This window comes from Petaurus breviceps, unplaced genomic scaffold (genome assembly GCF_028583685.1).
Source record: "Petaurus breviceps papuanus isolate PSGF00001 unplaced genomic scaffold, PetGlider_PUasm1.0 183, whole genome shotgun sequence".
NCBI classification, from domain to species: domain Eukaryota; kingdom Metazoa; phylum Chordata; class Mammalia; order Diprotodontia; family Petauridae; genus Petaurus; species Petaurus breviceps.
In genome coordinates this window covers 21215545-21240598 of record NW_027185791.1, presented here as the reverse complement: position 1 = coordinate 21240598, position 25054 = coordinate 21215545, and the positions used below count along the sequence as shown (strand labels likewise).

Sequence of the window (25054 nt, the reverse complement as noted above, 5' to 3'; positions counted from 1 at the left end):
TTTACCTCCCCAAAATTCAATTTAATAAATCAACAAACATTTTATCACTTACTGTACGTAAAGGAAACCTGGGTTTAAGTCTTGCTTATGATACATACTGACTGTGTGACCCTGGGACCTCACTCTCTAAGACAGAAGGGCTGACCTGCACTGGTAGAGGGAATTACCTTACCCAGGAGATCCCTACGTCAATGAAATCCCAGATCCAGTCACAATCCCTATTCTAAGTGCAAGGGGCTATACCAGGGTTACAAAAAATAGGAAGACTCTCCTGTCTATAAAGATCTTATACTGTATTAAGAGGATTCAATAAACATTACAATTAATATGACACATGGTTGAATAGAATGACAAAGGAGAAAATTAGAAGAAGTTTTATAAGAAATCTGTGAAGAAAGAGACATTTTTGCTCTGGTGTAGGGGAAGTGGAGAAAGGGGTGAAGTAGGAAAGCTTTCTTGGAGGAGGCAGTATCTAAATGAGTCTTGAAGGAAGATGTAGGAAAATGCACTGTAGACATAGGTTACAGGAAAATCCATAAAATGGATAGAGAAGATTATCTTACATGCTTTTAAAAAACCCAAAAAACTAATGTTGCATCAATTAACCTATTATTATAATTTTTTTATTGTTGATTCCCTAATGAAACAATCAGGTCATTACTCAAAAATCATAATTCTAATGCTTAGTATGCATTTTAAATTTTTCTTATTTTCTTGACATTTTAAATTGTTTAGGTCAAAGAAGCCCGTTTCCAGCAATTCAATTTTGTTCACGGTGCTAACCTTCACAACTGAGGCCCACTTTGGCCAACAGAGGATTCATGGTAGTAGGAATGCATTTCATTTAAAGAACAGCATTGGACTCATCTGTTTTGTTTAGTATGTTCTTGATATAGTGACAACAGAAGCATAAGGTTTATGGTTAAGGGAGTTTTGTCTGATTGATTTTATTCAACTTTATTATTTACATTTTATCTTTTTTGTACCCATGCCCAGAAAATGTCAAGATTGGTAACATTTTAGGAAATGAAAAAAAATCTGAAAGAAGTTTAAATATGGCTAAACTCTTTATTGTTTTGCTTGTAGACACCTATAATTTATTCTTAAATTATGGACATAAATGATAGGGAGAGAGCCAGAATATATGAACGCTCCCTCCAACAGCTCTGGCAATGAACTCACTATCCTGACCTAAAACACTGTACTATTTCAGTTTTAGGCCTCTCAAACAGAACCTGACAATCATATAAAACTATGAAGTGTTTTAGTGGAATGGATAAAACTGTAACTGATACTCCCCCTACATTTTCAAATCACTCTGCTATGAAGTTTAACCACAAAATACCCATAGAATTCTCAAGCATATTTTCTGGTTTTAAAATTCACCAATTTTAACATCCAGAAAGATAAAAAGAAGCCATTTAATTTTTTGTGATTTGAAAGAAGAAAAACAAAGGTAATTTTAAAGAAGAATGGTAAATCTTTCCAATCAAAGAAAACTTTTAAGTCATCATGTAGCATTGTAACATGCATGGTATATTCATCACCCTGGTTCTAAAACTCCAAACAATTTTGTTAAGTATTTGTGATACTTTTTAAATTTTTGGTCCTGATTTGTAATTCTAATAGTGTGGGGAACCCCAGGTGTGGAAATTCTTCCCCTCAGCACAGATCAATGAGAGGCTAAGTGGTCTCGCCCACTGCCGAAGAGCCCTTTTATTGAGTAGGTCATGGTGCCCTTCACATGACGTCTAAAATGGCTTGAAATACTCATGTGCCTCAATAAAAGTTTTCTCCCCCAAATTCCTCTTGGATGAATTCTGCAGCAGGCCCTCATCATCTCAATGCCTGGGTTATGGCAATGGCCTTTTCTGTGGCCTCCTCGCCTCCAGCCTCTCTCCACTCTTGATCCTCTTCCCCCTCACTACCAAAATGACTTTCCTAAAGTTACGGTCTGACGTTATCACCACCCCAGCCCATTCAAAAACCTCTAGTGGCCCCCTACTGCCTCCAGAATCAGATACAAAACTTTCTGTTTGGCTTTTAAAGTGTTCTTACATTTTACTCCCTTCTATGACCTCTGTGACCTGGTGACATGGGCTTATTTGCTCTTCCTCTCCTGACTGACCATTTTCACTGGCTTTACCGCCATCCCTAGAATCCTCTCCCTCCACACTTAGGCTTTCTTCTCTGGCTAAACAAGCCTTTCCTGATCATCCCTCTGCTGATCATCTCCGGCTTATTCTCTGAACACCTTCCTCGTACACAAGTGCTTGCACGCTGTCTCTCCCATTAGCCTGGGAGCTCCCTGACAGCCTGGGTAGTCTTTCTCCTTTCTTTCTATCACCAGCATTTGGCAGAGTAGGCACATGTAGGTGCCCAATAAATGCTTGCTGACTAACATAAAACCAAATCTATTTCTCTAGGTCTTGAAGAAAAATTTCATGTATTTCTGTTAAAAAGAAGCTTCATTGAGAGTGAAGATCCAAGAACAACTAGGTAGAACTAGGTGGACAACTGAATTCAAAAAATGGTTCAGTGCCAATATGGGGAAGTTCTAGCTGCAGAGCAGCTGAGGGGTCTGAAGCTGGCCCGCCTGCCGTTGTGATCGGTGATCTGGGTAAAGGACAGGTTGTGATCAGTGATCTGGCTAAAGGACAGACTGCGTGCTCATCATACTTCCAAAGGATCTAATGCTAGGAGAGATGAGTATCACACTGGGTGACAGAGACGGGATCAAAAAAGATCCTGACAGATTAGGATGTGGGGCCAATATAGTAATAAAAAAATAAGACCAATGTAAAGTTCTCTAGTTGAACTTCGCAAGGACAAACTGAGGAAAACACAGATGGACATCAATTTGTCCGTTAACAGCTTTATGTGGCAGCTAAAAACAAACAAACAAAATGAGACCTTGGGCTCCATTAAGGGAGACATAGGATCCAGGACGGAAGAAGTCCAAGTGCTGTGGTGCTCTGCCCTGAGCATCGGCAGCACTGTCCGAAGCACAGAATTTTAGGAGGTTATAATCTGCAGAGCATTCGGAGGGCTGTGACTGGTGGTGAGGGGCCCTCAAATGGGAGGCCACATGATACAATGGAAAGAACACTGGTTCTGAAATCAGAAGGCCTAGGTCTAATTCATGCCTCTGTATTCTTAGTACCTGTATTATCTTGGGCAAATGGCCAATCTCTCTGGGCCTCCATCTCCAAAACGACAGAGCTGGACTAGATGGCCTCTGAGTCTTCTTCAAGCTCTAGTTCTGTGATCCTATGATATTACACCATACAAAGATTATCTGAAACACTATGGATGTTCAGACTGGAAGAGAGAAGACTCAGGGGGCCATAAAACTGTTTTCAACTATCTGAAGGACTATCATGAAATATCAGAACTTGTAAGAGTCTCGGCTTAAGAAGGCGCAATTAGAAGAAGTAGGAAAAAGTCACAAAGAAACAACTTTAGGCTTGATGGAAGGTAAAATTCCCTACTGGTGACAGCTGTCCAAGAGTGGACTGGGTAGAAAAATTCCTCCTAACTAGAAATCTTCAAGCAAAAGCTGTATAACCACTTGCTGAGCACTCTGTAGAAGTCATTTTTGTTCACATACTTATTGAAATAGATGGTAATGTCCAGTTCTGAGATTCTGTCACCTGCATAGAGTTGAAAACTGAAGCCACAGAAACTGGATAAGGGTGCTAGGAGAGAATTTCTAATGCTGTAAACAAACATTTTAACAAAAATCTTCAGAGTAAATTTATAGTCACCTAAAAAGTTATCCATGGATTCTCCTTTCTGGTCTTGAACAATGTCACTGTCTTCACTTGAAAGAATTTTGGGTTCTCTTTGTGGAAAATTGGTATTTTTTTTATTATAGCTAGAAGATTCTGTTGAAAAAGAAAGTCTGCATTTCTTACTTTTTTGCCTATGACTTTGTTTGGAGAAAGCGATTTTACTGGCTGCTGAATCATCATCTGAAGATGAAGAATCATCTATATTCTGGGAGCTACCTTCTAAATTTCCTGAATATAGCTGGCTTATTTCCAGCTTGTCATGAAGCCTCATTTTGCTTCCTTTTTTTGGTTTAAACTTAAGAGAATTAATTGTTTTCTTTTTTATCTTTGATTCTGAGGATATGTCAATATCATCTGATTCATCACTAATATCACTTACACTTTTCCTTTCCTTTATAGATTTTTGGACAATATTCTGTGGATGGTTTACTTTTTTATAAGCTGAATAATTTACACTGAAGCCAGATTTCTTGGAACCTGACCAATGGTCCACACTGGTCGTCATCTTAAAGGGGTTTTCTGTTTTGGAATTTTCAGATTCATCAAACACTTGTTCTTCATTCTTAGGGGAAAGTAAACTTTCAGTTGTAAATTGTGTTGGAAAGACGACATCACTAGCATCTGAACTATCTTCTGCCTCTGTGGTCTTAGATGAAGCAGAGAGATGTTTATCTTTATTTTGTAAGTCCCTTTCACTATCAGAATCGGGAGAAACACTGCACTTTCGAGTCTCCGTCTTCCTTTGACGCTTAATTTTTTCTTTCTGTTTCAGGTTGCTGGTTATCTCCTGATGAAACAAAGTATTGCCAGGGCTCTGACTCTTCTGACGGTCATTGACTCTCTTATCTTCTGCTTCTGCCAGGGGGAGCAGTGACTGATCGTCAGAACTGTCATCATTAGAATCAATATTGTCATCACTATCCTCAAATAAACCACCTTTTTCCTCAAAAAACTTAGAGAAACCACACTGCAGTAACGTAAGCTGTCCTGCAGAAAGCGCAGTGTTACTTTTATGGGCCGTGTGGTTGGCAGCCGTTTGTGTCCGTGAGCTCCTGGGGGGCTCCTCATCGCTGAAGTCGCAGGAGAGATCAAACGCGTCTTTCTCCACGGCTGCCTCAGATTCTCCTTGTTTTTTACGCCCTTGACACTCAGGATCTGCGTTCTAAATTGGAAAAGAGGAAAAAGAAGAAAGAACAATGGGAACATGTGGGACAACGTCCCAATTCGTCATCATTACCAACGGCCATTTCCTCTTGACGACCAATCAGAGCACCAACAAGACATCCGCGCTTATTCACGTGGTGTTTGAGGTTTAGTCATTTTTATTTCACTAAAGGAAGCGCCTGGCTAAGTAACAGTAGCAGCGGAACTTAAGTTTTAGTTACAAATACGCTACTTCAAGTCTGTTAACGTAGCAGGGAAATACTTACAAGTGTCAGTGATCTTCCTGATGTGGGCATTCCCTCTGGTGACTCCTATCAATACCCATCCATGACAACCAGCCCTGGCACCTCTTGTCCACAGACTCTCACATATCGTCCCCACCTTCTGGGCAGCCCGACAGCTTCTCGTGACTTTGGGCATGGTGTCTAAGAGGAGGCAGGGCTTTGCAATGGAAAGAATGTTGGACTTGGAGTCAAAGGATCTGAGTCTGAATTCGAGCTCTGCTGTTTGTTACCAGTATGATCAATGGCGACTCACTTAATCTCTCTATGCCTCAGTTTACTCAACTGCAAAAAAGGAGGATAAATTAGAGTCTCCTAGATCCCTCCATCCCTAGATCTATGACATTATGATCCATCCATTAGAGAGTCTTATGTTGGTGTAAAATTTCTAACCTTTTCATACGACTTAAATGGAAAAGCCTACTAAAAACTAAGTTAAATGCAGGTAGATATAATATATGTGAATGTTGGTGAAAAGCTTTCATTTGTTTAACATTTCGAAAATGAACATTTAAAAATGCATCATTCCAGTCTCGTCTATTAAAGCGTACTTAATTATTTGTAGGGAAAATCCACAGCAGAGGGACCAACCCTTTAGGATATGGAAATCAAAGTTCCCAATCTAAAGAGCTGGAAATAAATAATATTCAGAGGTTAATTCAGTTTAGAAGAAATTTCCAGGCAAGTTTTCAAACATCAAATACTCTTAAGTTACAACAGTTCACAAGCCAAAACAATCAAAACACAAAGATGACGGAAATTTGGTTAAAAGAACAAGATCCATAGACTCCTCCTGGCTACTATTAGTAAATGAAATCTAAAGATATTAGGAATTAAGTTCTACAACAAATTTAAGTCCAAAATTTTACCCTATCATTGGTAAAGTTTTTAGTCAGTAGCAAAGCTTGAATTAAAGATATTTTCTGTACCAGAAAACTCTCAAGAGTTTAATATTTATATAGAGTCATGGAGAGAGAATCAGAAAGGACCTAGGAGGTCATCTAGTCCAATTTCTTCATTTTGGAGTTAAGAAAACGGAAGACAAAGGAGATTAAGTGACTTGTTAAAATTAACACAGTTTCTCCGTGTCAGAAGTAGGATTTGAACTCAGGTCTCGTGACTCTAGTGTTCTTTACACTATACCATGTTGTTGTTATTATCACCTAATTATGCTTCCAAAAACATCTATGTTTCACAGGATGATGTCAGTATACAATGCCCATCCCAAATATCAAATTCATTTATAAACATCAATTTACTGTGAAGTGCAAACAGAAATTTCTTTTTTGGGCAGCACTTGGAAATCATTATGTATTTTAATTTCATTTAAACTTGAAGGATAAATGATCATTGTTACATGAATGTACTAGTAATGGGAACGATGATTATCTCCCAAAGCACTCACTGGATCAGATTACTTTTATATTTGGGACTCAAAGCAAAAGAACCATCATTATATTTGAAATTACTTGAAAAATGAAATCAAATCAATAGTCTCCGAATCAAAAGATCCATTTTTAGAAAATATATGTTGGCTGTCAGTTTGAACTGATTCGCTAGATTTTCTTTTTAAAATTCTGTATCAATTCGTACTTCAATAAAAAAGAAGGATCTTAAGGTTTGGTAGTGATTTAAATAAGCACAGTTCAAAATTTAATCTGAGGTTCATCATTTGATTCAAAGTTCTGCTATAAATGCATTTAGCTCAAAGTTGTTCTAATATTTGCTGAAAATTCAAGAATGGAAAGTTGGTGTGAATGACAAAGTCTTACTAAAATTTGTGTGACCATATTTCTCTGATTTTTTCTGGAATGAACTTTAAACAGTATTTTTATTTTCTCACCAATATGAAAGATTTTTCTTGGCACACATAAACATAAAAGAAAGGAAAAAAGAAAAGTCTCCAGCTATACACGTTTATGTATTCTGGGGCGCAAACCCAAAGAGTACTCACCATTTCTAATCTGTGTGCTGGAGGTCCTTCTTTCAACCACGTAGTGGCTGTCATGACCCCTGCTTCCACTTGGCCTTCCCTCTACAACAGCCACAAAAGAGAATGCAAATCACTTAGAGAAAGCTATGCAAACTATGCAATAAAAACGAGCAGATCAGCAACAGAACTGGTTTGCTAATTCTCAGACTTAAGACAGAGAAACTCAGTGAGTCTGCCTTTTCCCTCAACATTCTTCTTCAGTTTGCAAATTACACTGCAAACATATAGTGTTTGTAGACGCTTTAAACTTTGTTATTTTAAAACCTTCACTGTGTAGGCATAGTAAAACAGGTACAGTTTTCATTTAACACTAAAAGCATCATGGAATTATCCAAGTGAAAATATTAATGTACAGCCATGTATAATGAACAGTTACACATAATTTAAAAGAGAAATTAAGAAAATTACTATGCCTACAAGAATCTTAACTAATTATAAGCAATCCTAATTACTGCTAAAAAGTCCACAGAGCAGGCAGGCCACGCTAGGGCACCTTGTGGAAGAGGCAGGAGGCAGCATGTGCCAGGCAGTTTGAACCACTGTCATCACCACCTCCTAGACAGGCATAGCCCAGGACCTGAACCCAAGAGCTTTGGGAACAGCAAGGCTTACAGTCCAGTGCCCACAGCTACCATCCCTTCAGCCTGATTACTTCTGCACGTGCTAGAGACACATCTATTGATGACTCAGAAAAGAAAAATTTTATTGCCAAAGTCCTTGGCACCATCAAATGATTTAGCATCAGAAACTGCTAGGATTGCATCAGCGGCAATGACATCATAAAGAATATTACTGTCTGCTTTGTCACTGCACCAAAGAACCAAGAACCTTACATATGACCTGCTGGCGAAGCCTTCCATCTTTTGCATTCCCCATCAGAATGTGAGCTCCTTCAGTGCAGGAACTGTTTTAACTTGTATCCACAATGCTTTACACTTAGTAAGAGTTTAGTAAATAGTTTATTCATTCCTTCATTCATTTTAGGATTTAGAATGATAGAATCAAGGGAAATAGAACCAGAAAATGGGTTTATTTGTATGTTTGCTTGCATCATGGACTACTTTGGCAGTCTGGTGAAGCCTACTGACCCCTCCAGAACAATGTTTTTAAATACATAAAATAAAATACATAGGATTGCAAAGGAAAATAATTACACCAAACTACATTTATCAAAATATTTTTGGGATGGCTAGGTGGCTCAGCGAATAGAGCACTGGCCCTTGAGTCAGGAGAACCTGAATTCAAATCCGGCCTCAGACCCTTAACACAAAACCAACCGTGTGACCTTGGGCAAGTTAACCCCAACTGCCCTACATAAAGCAAAAAAAAAAATTTTTTTTAACTGGTTTTGAAACCAGAAGAACTGGGTTCAAATCCCAGTTCTTCCACTCTTTATCTGTGAATCTTGGAACCTCTCTGGACCTTAGTTTCCTCCTCTGTAAAAGAAGAGTGTCAGACTAGATGACCTCTAAGATCATATTTAGCTACAAACTGGTAACTTTATAATCCTTTGATCCTAATCTAAACCCCTCAATTTACACATGAAGTAAAACTCAAAAGAGTTTAGGTGACTTGCCTAAAGTCACACAGCTAGTAAGCACAGCAGCAGGATTCAAAACTAAGTTTTTGGTCTAAACATGACCACGAATAATAATTTTCCAGAGGCTGTGATCTATTGCCATGGTCTTTTATGAATCTAGAGTGTAAAAAAAATAAAAGAATCTAGATTGTCAACTTTATGCCAGTATGCAGCACAAGAGCAGGACTTTTGTGGTTGGGTCATTTATGTTACCACTGTTGACAATTTATTGGGTGGCTTCCTTGTTTCTGTGTCTCACAAGTATGACCAGAAAAGGAGGTGAACTGGTCATGTCATAAAAGCAAGGAATCAAAGTTTGAGGGCTGCATTGGTGTACTGATAATGCCAAGAGGCATACAAGGAAAGTTTCTAGTAAACTGGAGAGATCCCCTACGCAAGATGTATGGGAGAATATGAGCATTAATCACACAGGATGAGGAGTTAACAGATGAGCTGCAAACTTAATTGATGGAGCAAGCATCCATATTGATAAAATTATGGATAGTTTGAAGGACTAGACAATATAAGATTAGGCAGAAAATGACTGAAAATAAATTACTTTTCAATTAGAACAACTGCATCAAAATAACCTCAATGTTCTTACATAAAAGCTAAGATCAATCAATCACTGGCATTTTTTTAAAGTGCTCACTATGTACTTAAAACCTGGCACAGCGCCCAATAAAAAGGAGGCAAAAAGTGAATATCTTGACCAATCATGATGAAAAATTACTTGAAGGATTTGCCAAGCACTTGTGTCACTTTGGACAAGTCTACCTTTCTGGGTCTTGGCTGCCTCATTTGTAAAGAAAGGGGATTAGACTAGACGTTATGTGAAGCTGTGACCAACTAACCATAAACACTCTATGTACTCTGTCCTTCCCAATATCTATTATAGAATACTTCAGTCAAAGAATTTAAATTTCTTATGTAATGAAAAATTTTCAGACATTTTTGGAAAGATACAAAAATGTTCCATTTAAAGAACAAGAAACATCTGTAAGCTGAAGATGAACACAACTGGAAGAATCTGAAAGCCGGTGTGGAATTTTTATTGGGAACAGCAAACAAAAATCTCCATGACACATGAGACAGCATTTCAGGGAGTATTTGGTAACTTTTAATCAAAACACATTTTACATTTTTGTTTATTTGTGGAGGACATTTTTCCCCTGAAATTTCAGCAGCTGTTTCCAAAATCATGCACCTCCCTTTGTCAGTGTGGAAACGGCTGTGAGGGGGAAAGGAGTCACGTGCTCAGGCCTGTGTGGATGGGGGGAGGAGAGCTGCATGAATGTATAGGAAAAGAAACTGTTTAAAAGCACAAGCCTGATTGAAGTCCTCTAAAAATGCAAATTCTAAGAGTCTTGTGATATATTTTGCAAAACAAAACCATAATTTCCTCAAGATGTACAGAGGCATATTCCTCTAAATTTCATAGCGCACAAATAGGAGAAAAAACAAATTAGTGCTTAAAATCTCACTGAAAAGGCCAAAAGAACATGTCACACCTCCAGGATCTCCCTTGTGAGACAGGATCCTGGAGATCTTAGTTTGAAGAGGTTGTGAATCCCAAAAAGTTCTCCTTGATGTTCTTTCGATCCTTGAACTGCTTCGAAATACCGCTTGGCATTTTCGCTCCCCACCACCACGCAGTGCAGTTGCTAAAACAGAAAAATACATGATATTTCAGAAGGGTTTGATCCAACAACATGTCAGAATTTCCTGGCATTATCAGCATATACACAGTTTTAGGTGGAGCAGACAAACTCCTTGGGAAGGAAATTTTGTTTTAATTTCCCTGGAAGTGGTTGCCATTATGAGGAAATAATCATCTGATTAGTTTTATTGAAGACCAAATAAAAAAGAGCTTCATGCTTTTTATCTGTTTTACACCTATTACCTGGAAAAGTCAATATTTTTTCTTTTTTTTACATGTAAAGAACAAATTTCTATGCATTTTTATCCTGTTTAGTAGTTCTAGAGAAATGCCACAATAGGTACTATCAAAAGTTGACAGAATTTGTTTGCACATCACCAAATTACAAGTTTGAATTGATGACGTGATGACCACAAGAGGAAATAATGATCACGATGGTAGTGAGAACTAAGGGCAATGCCCAGTGTCTCTCCTGAAAACAAAGCACATTTGAAACATGGGTGACTTTTTGACTTCAGTATTTCAGCTGTGTCAGACTCGGCATGATTCCTCTTAGGATTTTCTTACCTAAGATACTGGAGTGGCTTGCTATTTCCTTCTCCAGCTCATTTTACAGATGAAGAAACTGAGGCAAACAGGGTTAAAACACTTTCCCAAGGGCACACAGCTAGCGTCTGAGGCCAGATGTGAACTCGGAAAGATGAGTCTTCCTGACTCCAGGCCCAGTGTTCTATCCACGGCACCTCCTAGTCACACCTAATTTCAACATAGCCCCTTGGAAAGCCAAAGAAACACACTGTTCTTCATGTGGAAGAGGACCATGCTAATAGCCAGTCAGCGAATTTACAAAGCATCTCTAATATGCTGAAAGCTGTACACGAAATGCTTTGTGAACAGCTATGGCTGACAAAACTAACCAAAGTGCCCTGGAATATCTGCCAGATTCAGGTCTCTTTTAATGTCCTTTAGCATGGCTGTGAAAATAAACAGTAAAATAGCTTTATTTTATTGGTCATAAGGAACTGGCAAGAGAAGATGCCAGGATTAACATAATCAATCACACCATTTGAAAAAGACTTAGTCTTAATAAGTTGTCCTGGAAAGCCAGGCTTATTCTTGTAAGTTCAACTGTTAAATTCTTTGAGGGAAGCCACAAAGTCTAGACACTACAAGTGTGTACTCCAGAAACGCTAAACTACTCTGCTTTTTTACTCCATCTGTTGCTATCAGTGGCTTCATTAGACACATCTACTCTCCTATCCCAGACTAAAATCTTGTGCCCAAAACATGTCCCAAATTTTCAAGGGCAAAATTCCACCAGCAAAGTTCGACTATAAAATTTACACTATTTTTTGACCAAATTTTCCAAACTGAAAAACAGGTTGAGAACAAGTAATACAATCATATTAGAAACCAAATGGGCAGCAAGAATAAAACAGTAATTGGAAAGGGGGTAATTTTTGGGTACATAATTTGTTCTTGGCATTAAATAATACTAAAGTGCCTCTAAAAGGCTTGAGAAAAAGGAAGAGTAAATTAGGCAATGGAAAGAATGTTTATAATATCATGGATTAAAAAAAGATCGTAAATATTAGTATAAACATTAGGAACATGAATTATCCTTTAGTATCACACCCACTAGTCTTCTCTAAACATCTTAATAATTAACTTAGTTAAGAAGTTACATAGGAACACTGGTAGACACTGAAGTCAGACGTATCCTAAAAAAACCTACTGCCCTTCACTATTCCCAAAAAACAATGAACTTCTAAATGCCGAAAAAACAAAACACAAAAAGCCCAAGAAACAAAAGAAAACAAAAACCAGCTATGGAAGAAGAAAATTCAAAGAAGACACCACCAGGTAATTCTTGGAGGAAAAAGAGAAAAAAGAAAACAACTCAAAACTGAAGACCAGCTCAATGGGCAAAAAGGAAATGACTGAAAACATTACGAAGTGATCCCACAAAGGGAATGAGGCGAGGGAGATCAGAATCTTTAAGATGGAGCCGTGCATATTGCTATGAATTTCCACCAGGAGGGAGGTAATGTCTGCGACCCTAGAGAGAATTCTGTAGAAAGCCACAGGTTCAAAGAGGGATTGGCATGGGCCAAGTTATGAGGGAAAAAAGCAAGCAATGGGATCCAGGCTTCGAGTCTCCAACTTCCTTCGGTATCTGACTGCTTCTGCTGTGAACTAAAACTCCTGGTAATGAATTCCTGAGGATCTCAGAAAGGAAAAGTAGATGGAAAAGAGGAAGAAAACAAAACTTCTTGGAAATAGGCACTACAAATTAATGTCACTGGGACAGAAGGACAGATAACGTGGAGAGGAGTGGAGGACTGAGGATTAGGCACCTTCTATGCTTATCCATACTAGGAAAGGGAAGAGTAAAAAAAAAAAACAGAGGGAAAATAAAGAATAATAAAAGTAAACTCAAGTAATTTGAGATTGGGCAGACCTGCTGTATGAGGGGGTGAGTTGGAGGAGGCCAAGTCAGAATAATGCACTCATAATAAACCATAGAGACTAAAGGCAGACTTGAAGAAAGTGGAAAATATGTATGTACACATCTGCGTGTGTAATGGAAGAAAACACAAACTTAGCAGTTATAACTCCAAGTACAGATGGACTAAATTCCCCTCCCCAAAATAAACAGACTGGAGAAATGAGTTTTGAAAAACTTGCTACATAAAAGAAATACATTTAAAATACAAATACATACAGAGTGCCAATGAAGTAGTGAGATAAATTTAGTATGTTTTAGGCAACTCTAAAGAAGGCAAAATTTCAGATATTGCTACGACAAAAATCACTGTTGAAAGAGAAAATAAAAACTGTTATACTGAAATCCATCATAGGTAATAAAAATAGCAATAATAAATATAAATGCACCAAATGGCAGAGTGGTAAAGATTTTAAAACAAAAGCTATTTGAACTGCAAAAAGACAATGACAGTAACAGTCAAGAGACTATGCTGTTCTCTATTAACTGGATAAGGGCAAGAGAAAGATAAAGCATTCAATTAATACATCCAACCCTCAACATTCACACTTCTGTAACATCAAGCATCTGCATGGTTTTATTAGTAAACTCATCTTCAGTTTTGTGTTGGTGACTACATACATTCAAGGCTATGTGCAGAAGAGAAAAAACATGAGAGGCATATTGCACACAAGTTTGTGGACTAGCTGGTATCCTACTAAATGCTTCACTGGCCTTGTTCACCCTTTACAATGGTAAGGAGCTCCCCAAGCATTCATTGCCTATTTCATTGTTTGTCTTTAAAATTGGAATTTTGTGGTACAATTATGCCCCCAAAGCACAGTGCAAGTCCTTTGGGCTCTAAGCCCAAGTGTGCAAAGTCAGTGATACGGCTTAGTGAGGAAATAAACGTGTGAGATAAACTTCATGCTCGAATGTCTGCAGCTGCCATGGGCCTAATACACCAGCTGGCTAGAGACACAGAGGCTGATCCCATCACAGATTGCAGCCTCAAGGTTAAACATCAACTTGCCTCTGCTACACTCCCATACTCCCATACTCATTAGGATTCTAAATGGAGCATGAAGCAGATGTCACTGATAGGTTTTTTCCTTCACAATCTTCAATGCCATCCACTAGCCATGAAGGGCAAAATGCTGAAGGTGATGTCAAGACCTCAATGCATCTTCCTACAGTAACAACTGAAGTCCCAGCAACCTTTCTCTTGGTTTTCAGAGGGCAGCAAAGGTAGAGAGGTTTATGGCAGAAAAGCAGACAGTACAATGCCCTCACACTGCCATCTAACACAGTGGAAGGGAAGATTCAGGTTAAAAATTTCTTTAGTTTTAGGAATTTTATTTGCTATATTTATTGTATCATAGATTTAATGTGTTATGAAACGTACTGCCTGAAATAAATGTTTTTTTTTTTTTAGTTGAGATGTTAGCACAAAAGGTCACAGGATTCTAGGGAATTACTAGTGAGAAAAAATATTTGCATTTTATTTTGTGTACTGCACTTTATGGATTATTTTGTGGTTAATATGTTAGGAAAAGCACGCGTTTATCATAATTAACGTTTTGTTATAAAGAACTGTATTTGGATAAGTGTACTTCTGCAACCTCTAGTAAAAGATGAGAGTTTTTAGTGGTCACAGTAACCTAATCGTTTATGTCCCCTGGGTTCAATGTAATAACTTTTGCATTTTTATTTTCACCCTATTTTCTAGGAACATTACCCCCACAAAAGTTAAGGACTGAAAACTTAATACATTAAGAGAAGGTGGGACAAAAAGATTAAGGAACTGGTAATTTTAAAAGAACAGAAAATAAATTAGCAAAGCTAAAGCAAGTATAAAATTTTGAAAATTAAGAAAGAAACAGAGGGGCAGCTAGGTGGCGCAGTGAGTAAAGTGCCGACCCTGGAGTCAGGAAGACCTGAGTTTGGTTCTGGCCTCAAACACTTAACATCCACACAAAAAAAACTAGCCGTGTAACCTGGGGGCAAGTTGCTTAACCCCAAATGCCCTCCAAAAAAGGCAAAAAAAAAAAAAAAGAAACAGAGACATCTGAAAACAAAATAACTATAAAATTGGTAAATAAAACAAAAAGATGTTTTAGAGAAGCAAAGTAGATAAATTATTAGCATACCTGAGAAATAGAGAAAAAGTCAAATTATAAAAATAAAAAAGATGAGATGAATTTACAGTAAGAAAGGAAGTAAAGCTAATAAGAAATTATTATATGAAATTATATGCCAATAAAACAGGTTATTTTCAAAGGAAGTGGGACATATAGTTTTTAAAAAAGGGAAAAAATAAAAGCTAACAAAATATGAAATAGATTTTAAACAATCTAATATCATAAAATAAACTGAGCAAACCATAAATGAACTAAGCAAAGGGGGAAAAAGAAACAAACCTGATACCTTGGCCAGATGGATTTATGAGTGAATTCATTCCATCAAATATTTAAAGAACAATTAACACCCATGGTAAAAAAAATTACTTAAAAAATTAAGACAAGTCATTCTACTAACCTCCTTTAATAAAGTAAGAATGTTCTTGAAACACAAATAAGTAAGAGACATAATAGAGAAAAAGAACTATAAGATAATCTCACTAACTGATGAAAATATATTAAATGAAATTCTCACTATAGAGTAGTAGAAAATATTCATATCAACGATGCAAGGGTAATCTCAATTAAGGAAACAACTGCCATAATTAGATATAGAAACAAAAGCTAACAAAACCATAATATTATTTACAAAAAGAAAAATTACTTGAAAAAATACGGTATTCATTGATATTAGAAACTCTAGGAAGCCAGGCAGGGCCTTTTACGATGAAAAGTATATATTTAATACCAAGAGCTAGCATTGCTCACAATGCAAAAACTCTAGAATGCTTTTCAGTAATAACAGTGATATCCCTACATTTCCTTTAAAACTTGACATAAATTTAGAAATGCTAAGTAATGTAATAAGATAAAAATACAAAATTAAAAGTACAAAGATCAGTAAAGAGGAAAAAAATTCTATTTATTTGCAGATGACATAATGATATATTTCAAAAACCCTAAAGAATCAATGAAGAAACTAATTTTATTCAGTAAAGCACCTAGATGCAAAAAAACCAAAACATGCAAAATTCAGCATTTCTACAAAATACTAACAAAAACCAGAAAGAAAACGTAAAAAGAAAAAATTTCATTCAAAATGACTACAAAATGCATAAAACATCTAGGAATTAACTTGTCAAGATCTATGCAAGACTTATATAATACAATGACAAAATGCTTTTTACAGACAAAACAATAACAAAGTTTATATGGAAGAACAGACTGTATGGAATTCTCAAGAGAAATGAGAAAAGAAACAAAGAGTTTTACCAGATTATACAATATTACCAGACAAAAACTATTGGGACAAATGGAAAAAAATCTGGTAGAGATGAGGTCTGAATCAACATCTCACACCATAAGCCAAGATGAAGTTCAACTAGGTACTTAACCTAAGATATAAAAGGTCAAGTCATAGATAAATGAGAAGAACAAAAAAAGAGATACTTTTCAGAACTAAGGACAGGAGCAAAGGTCATGACCAAGCAAGGGGTGGAGTAGATATTGACAGATAAAATGGAAAGTTCTGATAAAATAAAATGAAAAAAAATTTTTTGCACAAACATACATAAGTGGGGCTAAAAAAACTGGAACATTTGTATCAAGTTTCTGTAATAAAGTTATCATATCCAAGATAGATAAAGAAGTGATTCAAATATATAAGAACAAGAGTCATGTCACAATAGACAATTGGTCAAATAATATGAACAGACAACTCCTGAAGAAAGAAATCCATGTAATAGACAACCACATTAAAACACTCCAAATCACTAGAAGAGCTAGAAAAATTAAAATAACTCTAAGGTTATATATCATACCTATCAGATTGGCAAAAAGGACAAAAATAGAAAATAACATTTCTAGGAAAACTGCAGGAAAACACACAGACTAATGTATTATCATTGGTGAAAATGTGAATTGTTCCAGTCATTCTACAAAGCAATTTAGAACTACATGCAAACTGTGACAAATCATATATATATTCTTTGGGTCTGCTATACTACTATTAGGCCCGTTCCCTACCCTCCTCAACCCCCCAAAAAAACCTAAAGTGAAAAGAAAGGGATCCATATGTACAAAAATGTTTATAGCAGCTCTTTTTGTCATAGCAAAAAGCTAGAAACTAATAAACTAAGCTGATGCTCATCAACTGGGGAATGACTGAAAAACCTATGGCATATTAATGTAATGGAACATAACTGGGCCATAAGAAATAACGACAGGGATAGTATCAGAAAAACCTGGGAAGATTTGTATGAATAAGTGCAGAGTGAAGTGAACAGAACCAGCAGAACAATTTATGCAATAATAACAACATTTAAGGAAAAAAGATTCTGAAAGATTTAAGAAACTCTGCTTAATCAAGGCCCAATCCTGACTTCAGAGGACCGATGATGAACCACACTACCCATCTCCTGACAAAGAGGTGATGGACTCAAGAAGCAGAACGAGACAGATACTTTCAGAAGCAGTCAGTGCGAGAATGTTTTGTTGACTTTGCCTATTTGTTAAAAGAGTTCTGTTTTTCCTTTTTATCTTTTTTTCAATTTGGGGGGAAATAGTATTAGGATTAAGATTGCTTACTCCTTTCCCTTCCAAAAAGAAAAAAGAAAAAGAAAGAAAATAGGGATATTCAAGTTGTTTTTTTTTTCTTTAATGAATGTCAGGAAACAAAAAGCCAGATAAAGTCAGAGAATTTTGAATGTGAAATGTCAAAGTAATTATGTAAAATGAAAAGGAGCTATATGTAACATATAACAACTGAAATTTTCAGCTTCATATATTATTTTTCTTGCTGCTGCCCTACTTCAAATATGAAAACGCATGTCTTATTTAGTGTTTAAGTTCAGAATTTAACATTTTTCGAAAAGGTATCTGTAATGGAATTAAAGATTTTATTATTTGTTCTCAAATATCAACTGATCTTTAAAGTTAAAATTAGATCATTATCATATTTTATATATACTATAACTAACATAGTATATATAACAGTTATATAATATGATTAATATATTAACATGTATTATATTGTAGTAATATAATAAATACAAAAATTAAAATTATATAATAATGGACCAGGTCCTTCAAGTTAGGCTCAATGGTATAAAAAGCTAAGGAATTTCTTAGTGAAGCAAAGTAAAATTTGATGCCCTAAAGATGCACTCTGACAAGAACTTGAAATGACACTGTTTTGAGGAAAGAAAAAAATATAAGGAGTCAAGAAATCTGGTGCTAGCTCTTCTGGTGGTAGCAAAGAAGTGGAAAATAAGGAGATGCTCATCAAGTGAGAAATGGCTGAACAGACTTTGACATATGACTGTGATGTAGCACAATCGTGCTGTGAAAAAAAGGCAAAGGGGATGATTCCAGACTTACATGAGCTGATGCAAAGTGAAGAAAGTGAGCAGACCCAGAAGAACCCAGTACCAGCAATAACGCAATGACAATCAACTGTGAAAAGCAATATGACGATCCACAACAATTCCACAGGACTCATCATCAAAAATGCCACCAATCTCCAGAGACAGAACTAACGAACTCTGAGTGGAAAATAAAGCACATTTTTTCACTTTATTTCTCCTCCTGCTCTAGCATTCTATAACTTTGTATGGGACACTGGCCAATAAGAGATCAAGCCTAGAAGCAATCGTGTTTGGTGGGCTGCTCCAGGAAGTGCATGACGGAGTGGGATGAAGGGACCCTGTCCTCCAGTTCAGAGCACGCACAAGTAGTTCTGATGTCTTGTGATTTTCCAGGGATAAATATAAGGCCTTTTAACTGGCTTCTGAACTGGAACTGCACATGCATACAAAAGGTTGCAATAATTTAACTTTATTCTTTCCCCTTCCTAACTTCTAAAGTTTACCCCTAAAACTTGGGTCCAGAGGGCAGGAGATAGCCTGACTTGTTAATCTGTGTATGCATTTTGAAAGTTCTTAGATTTGACTACAAACTCAATCTGTACTTTTATGTGTAAATTTTATATTACAGTTAAAATAATAGAAATGTTTCCTATCTAAATATTCTCTGCTAAAAAGAGTTTTCTTCTAAATTATCAGACAAAAGAAGATTCAAATTTTACCTGCTTATATACCTGACGTAAATACATGATCTCTTCCACAGTTCCCAAGGATATCAGTCTGAATACTTTCACATCCCGGCACTGCCCAATCCTATATGCTCTGCACAAAATAAGCACAAAGACAGAATAAATTAACTGAAAGAGTTTTGTGTTGGGAGGCAATATATAGTTCTACACTAGTCTGAAACCTCGAAATCTTGTTTTATTTTTGTCATCAGCATTTCTGAAGGTGTCCCTCCCCTCCCACTATCCAGCAAGTCATCCCTTAAAACGAGTGAAAAAGGGAAAATAAAAAACCATTCAGAACAATTAACCATCATCAACTGAGTCCAACATTGTCTCCTCTACAAAGAATGACGGAAAATGCTTTTTTGCCCACTCTCTTCTTGAAGTCCAAACTTGGTCATTATAATTAATAAATTAATTTTTTAAAAGCGTTTAAGATGTCTCCACTTTGTTCTAAGCACTATGCTAGGAACTGGAAATACAAAAACAAAAAGGAGTTCCTGCCCTCAAAGCGCTTACAATTAAGGGAACATAATATGTATTCGGGAGCAGTGTTTTAGCCTGGAAATTCCCAAGGACAGTGAGCAGAGGCACATGGCAATCGCTGTGTCCTTCCTAGGAATGGCAGCCCTAAGGGCACAGCTGACAGAGCTAGAGAAGGAGGCCAGAGGGCAGCTGCCTGGCAGCTTATGGATAACTAGTCTGTTCTTTCTAATCTTACAGTGTTTCAGTTTTAATTGCTTTGTGATTATTCTTTCCACTTACAGCGTTGCAGTCATTGTGTATTTTGTTTTCCTGGCTCTGTTTCCTTTGTTTCACTGAAGTCTTTTTCATGTTTCTTTATGCTCATCAAGCCTGTCATTGCTCAGGGTAGGATAATATTCCATTACCCTCATGTATCACAATGTTTTTAGCCATTCCCCAACAAAGGGGATCTACTTTGTTTCCAGGCCTTAGCTACTGCAAAAAGCTGCTTTAAATATACATTTTCTTAATGTATGGAGCCTTTCTTTTTGGTTCATGACCTATCTCCTGGGGGTACAGGTCTAGAAGTCATGTCATTTTTTTTTCTTTAAACCTTGAATTTCCTTAGGAAAGGAAGGTAGAGCAGTCAGAAGTGCCTTTTCCCTCAAACGCAATTACATTTTCCTCTTGGGTCTCCACCCATCAACATTAACAAGATGAATGCTCCAGTTGTTGTTACACACAGTAGCTGTGGGGGTTTGGTGTGAAAAATGGTGTGAATATCAATTGCAGAGTTTATAAAATGGGGAGAGGGCCTGATCTTAGTCTTATTTTTTTCTGTCTGCCATACTTCTGCTTTTTTGTTTACTTGACTCAAATCAGTTTCTTATGCCTAACTTTCTTCTCTCCATTTGAAGAACAAAGTAGCTGAGGGGCAGGCTTAGTACTATGTCCTTATCTCAAGTCTTCTCATAAGATGACTCCCATCCAAAAATGTTATTTGTCAATCAACCCAATTTGCCTTAAAAGCTCCAAAGTATCTGAATATGCATTTTTTATACATTGCATACTATTAAAAAAAAACAAAAGGAGCTTCCTGTACAAAGTCTGATGAGTCTGGCTACGTTTTTCATCAAAAATCTTTATATACTTTAAGAAGCATTTAAGCCACACATCAAAAGATAGGACATTTTAATAATCCTGGAATTCCGTTCAATCATACTAGGAATGGTTCTACCTCTAGAAAAATAATCAATATACTTCAAGTCAGCATGAACTCCAAAACTATATTTTAAAATAATATTTAAAGGATTATAAAATATTCATGCTGTAAAAAATGTCTTCATTCAACTTCCTCATTCTAAAGATAATGAAATAATAGCTACAGGAGATTAAATTATTTTCCCCTGTTCATACTGCTAATAAGCAATAGAGCCTAGAACCTTCTTAAGAACAGGAATAGATGTTTTAAAATGTATGTATTATTTAAAGTACTCAACAATTAAAAATAAGGATAAATAATATTTTAAAAAGATTTTCTTCTTTACCTTTTCATCCCTTGTCTCAACCAATCATAAGTATATTTTGTATCAACCTAACCCTTTAAATTTCATAATCAAATACTATTTTCAAGAACTCTACATGACAAGCAGTATCTATAAATCACTTCAAATGATAGCAAGACTATATACCTGTCAATGGCTTGAAGATCATTGGCTGGATTCCAGGTAGGATCAAAGATTACAACGACGTTTGCACCAACAAAATTGAGGCCAAGTCCACCAGCCCTTGAAGAAAAATGGGAAAGATGAAATTGGAAAGTTCTTTAGGAATGCCACTTCCTCAAAAAAATAAAAAGTACAGCCCTTAAACACAGCTCACTAAGTTTTTAGCTGAAGGCTTCTACTTTCAAAAGACCGAATGCTACACTAACATTAAACAAACAAGGGGCAATGGTCCTTTTTACACACTAACCAGAATGTGACGAGAAAGGAATATTCACCACATTTCTAGAATTACTTCTTCCCTCTGGCACAGACTATCCCCCAAAAAGCTGATGGCCAAGTCAAGTGAGTTGTCTTCCTCCCTTTGGTCTTTTAGACCTTTAAGTATTATTTAAACAATATCTTACAACAATAATTTTTTAAATTGTCAGCATAATGAAGCTAAACGAATAAAACACATTTTGTAAGCCCAATCAATAAAAGTGATTTTTAAAAAAGAGAAAGAACAAAGGTATGTTCTTTTGAAACCATTTGAATATTTTAAACAGATTAAATTCTCGATTGTAAATAATATTAAAATGTAGAACTCAGATCTAGAACAAGTACTATAAGAAAATGTAAAGAGTAAGTGATCGCTTTCAGCTTGGAGCTAGAGGAGAAGGAAGATCGGAGAGCACTTTATAAATGGTTTTAGAGGCCCAGAACCCCCATAGTCACACTACAATCACACTCCACTACTCTAATTAAGCACAGGAAGTCTGTGGGGCTAAACACTGTGTCAACCAGACAAATACAAGCTCCAGTACCCAAATAAAGCAGGGATAAAGTAGACAAAAAGAACTACAGGCCAGTGTGTCACTAATGAACATTTTTGAAATTTTTTAAATAAAAGATAATTGTAGAAAATATAGCAGTATAAGAAACATGATTCTCCATGACCAAGTTGCCTTGACACCAAACCTGGAGGGATGGTTCAACAGTAGGGAAACAAATAGAATAATTACTTATATAAACAATAAGAAACACATAATTATTTCAATAATTATAGTAAGAAAAAAAGACTTCCCCAAACCCCACAGCAACAATTTATCTTCTAAGAAAAGCAACAGTAACAAAAGCAAAAGCAAAGATAGGCAAGGTACAGCAGAATAGGGTTCTGGTTCTGGAAGGTGTGGGTTCAAGTCCCACTCCTGACTATGTTCTATGACCCTGGAAATAAACTACCAAAATTCACAGTGCCCTGGGGCAACTTTTTAAGATAAACTGCAAAGCAGTTCTCATGTGCATTAATAGAGGGAGTTTCCTCCCCAAGAATTATGCACACCAGTGAGATTACAAGTCTGTACCCATGAATAAAGCACAGTGGACACTTTTTTAATATACTCAAAAGATTAAAGGTATCTACCTGAGATCAACTCATCAACAAGAATTTATTAAGCACTTACTGCTGAGGTAAGGACTTGGGATGCAAAGAAAAAGCAAAAAAATAGTCTTTACCAACAAAAATTTTACATTCTAACCAAAAGCTAGTATTCGCAATGAAGGAACACTTTAAGTTTTCCTAATCGTTGTACAAAGCAAGAATATTTCCTTATTATGTGACACAGTACCAGAAATAGTACCAAGAAACTAAAGGTATAAATACTAACAGAGACAGATTTATTCCAATTTGAAGACTGCAATGATGCGTTACTCAGCCCCAGAAAATTAGAAAAGAGACTGAGATAATTAAATATCCAGTAAAATAACAGGATCAGCATATGTTTTACTGATCACAATAAAATTATATTAAATAAAGGCCCTTTGTAAAAGAAGTAAAATTAATGGCAGCCAAATAACTCAACCCTGAAGAACAGGTGGGTCAAAGAAAAAAAAAAACATAGAAACAAAAATAATTTCCTCAAATAAATGACAATGTACCAAAATTTTTGAGATGCAACCTAAGTAGCCCTAAAGGGAAAATTTATCTCTCTAAACATTTCTGTCATCAAAAAAGTAAAAGAAGTTATCAAAGAATTACACATACAATTAGAAAACCAACATATTAAGAAATTCTAACTGAACACCAAAATTAGAATTTCTGCAAACCCAAAAAGAGATCACCAAATTGAAAGAGAAAAGACATTGAATTAATAAATGAAAGTGTCTGAACTTTCCTTCCTTTCTCTATATAACCCAGGGCCTCCCTATCTGGGCACATTACCTCCATACAAAGGCTGGGTCTGTGACCTGGCACTGGTTAGAGGCTGACAAAGCTGCCAGTTCACATCTGTCCCTGTATGAGTGTGGGAGACCCTCAGTGGGTCCAGGACCTTCTCTTGATCTGGTGCACAACCTTTCCCTGGGTGTCTCCCCACTGTCCACAAATCAGCAGTATTTGTCTATCTCCCTATGTATGCCAATGGCTCACTATGACTTCTTCTGGTCTGCCCCATCATGATTCAGTCTGGTGAATTTTCTAACTATTTAGAGGAGATTTGTGAAAAAAGCTCGGCCACATCAGTTTTAACTACTCCACTAGCGTACCTCTGTAGAGTGTGTGAGCATTCTTTACTATTTTAATTAATTTACTTATCCAGTATTACACTACTCAAACTACCAAAAGATAACTTTATAAAACTAGAAAAAATAATAAAATTCAACTGGCGGAACAACAGGTCAAGAATCTCAAAGGAAATGGCAAAAAAAAAAAAAATAGCAGGAATGAAACGGGCCTAGCTGAACCAGATCTCAAGTGTTAGTACAAAGCAGTAATCATTAAAAAGGCCTAGAAAACTGGTTTAAAAATAAGGGTTGTTCAGAACAGAGTAAGTAAGCAAGATACAAGGCAAAAGAATTTTGTAATTCAGCATTTAATAAAACTGAAGTCCCCAACTTCTAGGAGACAAAAACTGCTAGGAAAAGTCAGGGCCATCTAGGAGAAAAAAGGCTCAGATCAACATCTCATACCATATACCCAAATAAGCTCTAAATGGATATATAAAGTTACACCATAAACAATTTAAAGGAGCAAGGAAGAAATTTCCTGTTGGATCTATGGATAGAGTAAAAGTTCATGACCAAGCAAGGGACAGAAAGTAACACAGAAGACAAAATGGACAATTTTGATTACACAAAAAGTGTAATGACCTAGCAATGCCTCTCTACTAAAGAGATTAAAAAAAGGGAATGGTCCCATGTGCACAAAAATAAAATTTAGCAGCTCTTTTTGCAGTGGAAACTAAAGACTGCTCATCCTCCAGAGAATGGATAAACATTACGGCATTGGAATATATCTGCATCATAAATGATAAAAGCAATGGTTTCAAAGAAACTTGGGAAGAATTTCTAAGAAATGATACCAAACGAAGGAGGCAGAACCAGGAGAACAAGTTGTACAATGTCAGCACTGTAAAGACAAACATCTCTGAAAGGCTTCAGCATTCCAATCAATGCAAAGATCAAACAAAATTCCAGAGGACTAAGGTTACTCCATAGTCACTCCCTAGTCTGACATGGAGGTGATGAACTAAAAAACCAAGATAAGTCACATTTCTGATTATGGGAATTTGTTTCACTTAACACTCCATATTTGTTATGAAGGTTTTTCCTTTTTGTTTCCAACAAGGAGACAAAACCGATGCTTGTTAATTGAAAAAAAGAAATTAAAATATTTTTGAAAAGAATAAAAGTTGGACAAAGCAAAATAAGCAGAACCAA

General features: G+C 36.4%; 1 protein-coding gene across 6 annotated transcripts in view; it reads right to left on the bottom strand.

The window, feature by feature from the left end:
* The window catches only part of ERCC6L2 (ERCC excision repair 6 like 2), a 186402-nt gene that overhangs the window by 88221 nt on the left and 73127 nt on the right, over positions 1-25054 (bottom strand). For all 6 annotated transcript variants that reach the window (XM_069088008.1, XM_069088013.1, XM_069088014.1 and 3 more), the window contains 5 exons: positions 21323-21418; positions 19161-19260; positions 10323-10475; positions 7194-7274; positions 3768-4956 (listed from right to left, as the gene is read on the bottom strand). In XM_069088008.1, coding sequence (XP_068944109.1) covers positions 3768-4956; positions 7194-7274; positions 10323-10475; positions 19161-19260; positions 21323-21418 — 1619 coding nt within the window. The remainder of the gene's footprint in view (positions 1-3767; positions 4957-7193; positions 7275-10322; positions 10476-19160; positions 19261-21322; positions 21419-25054) is intronic.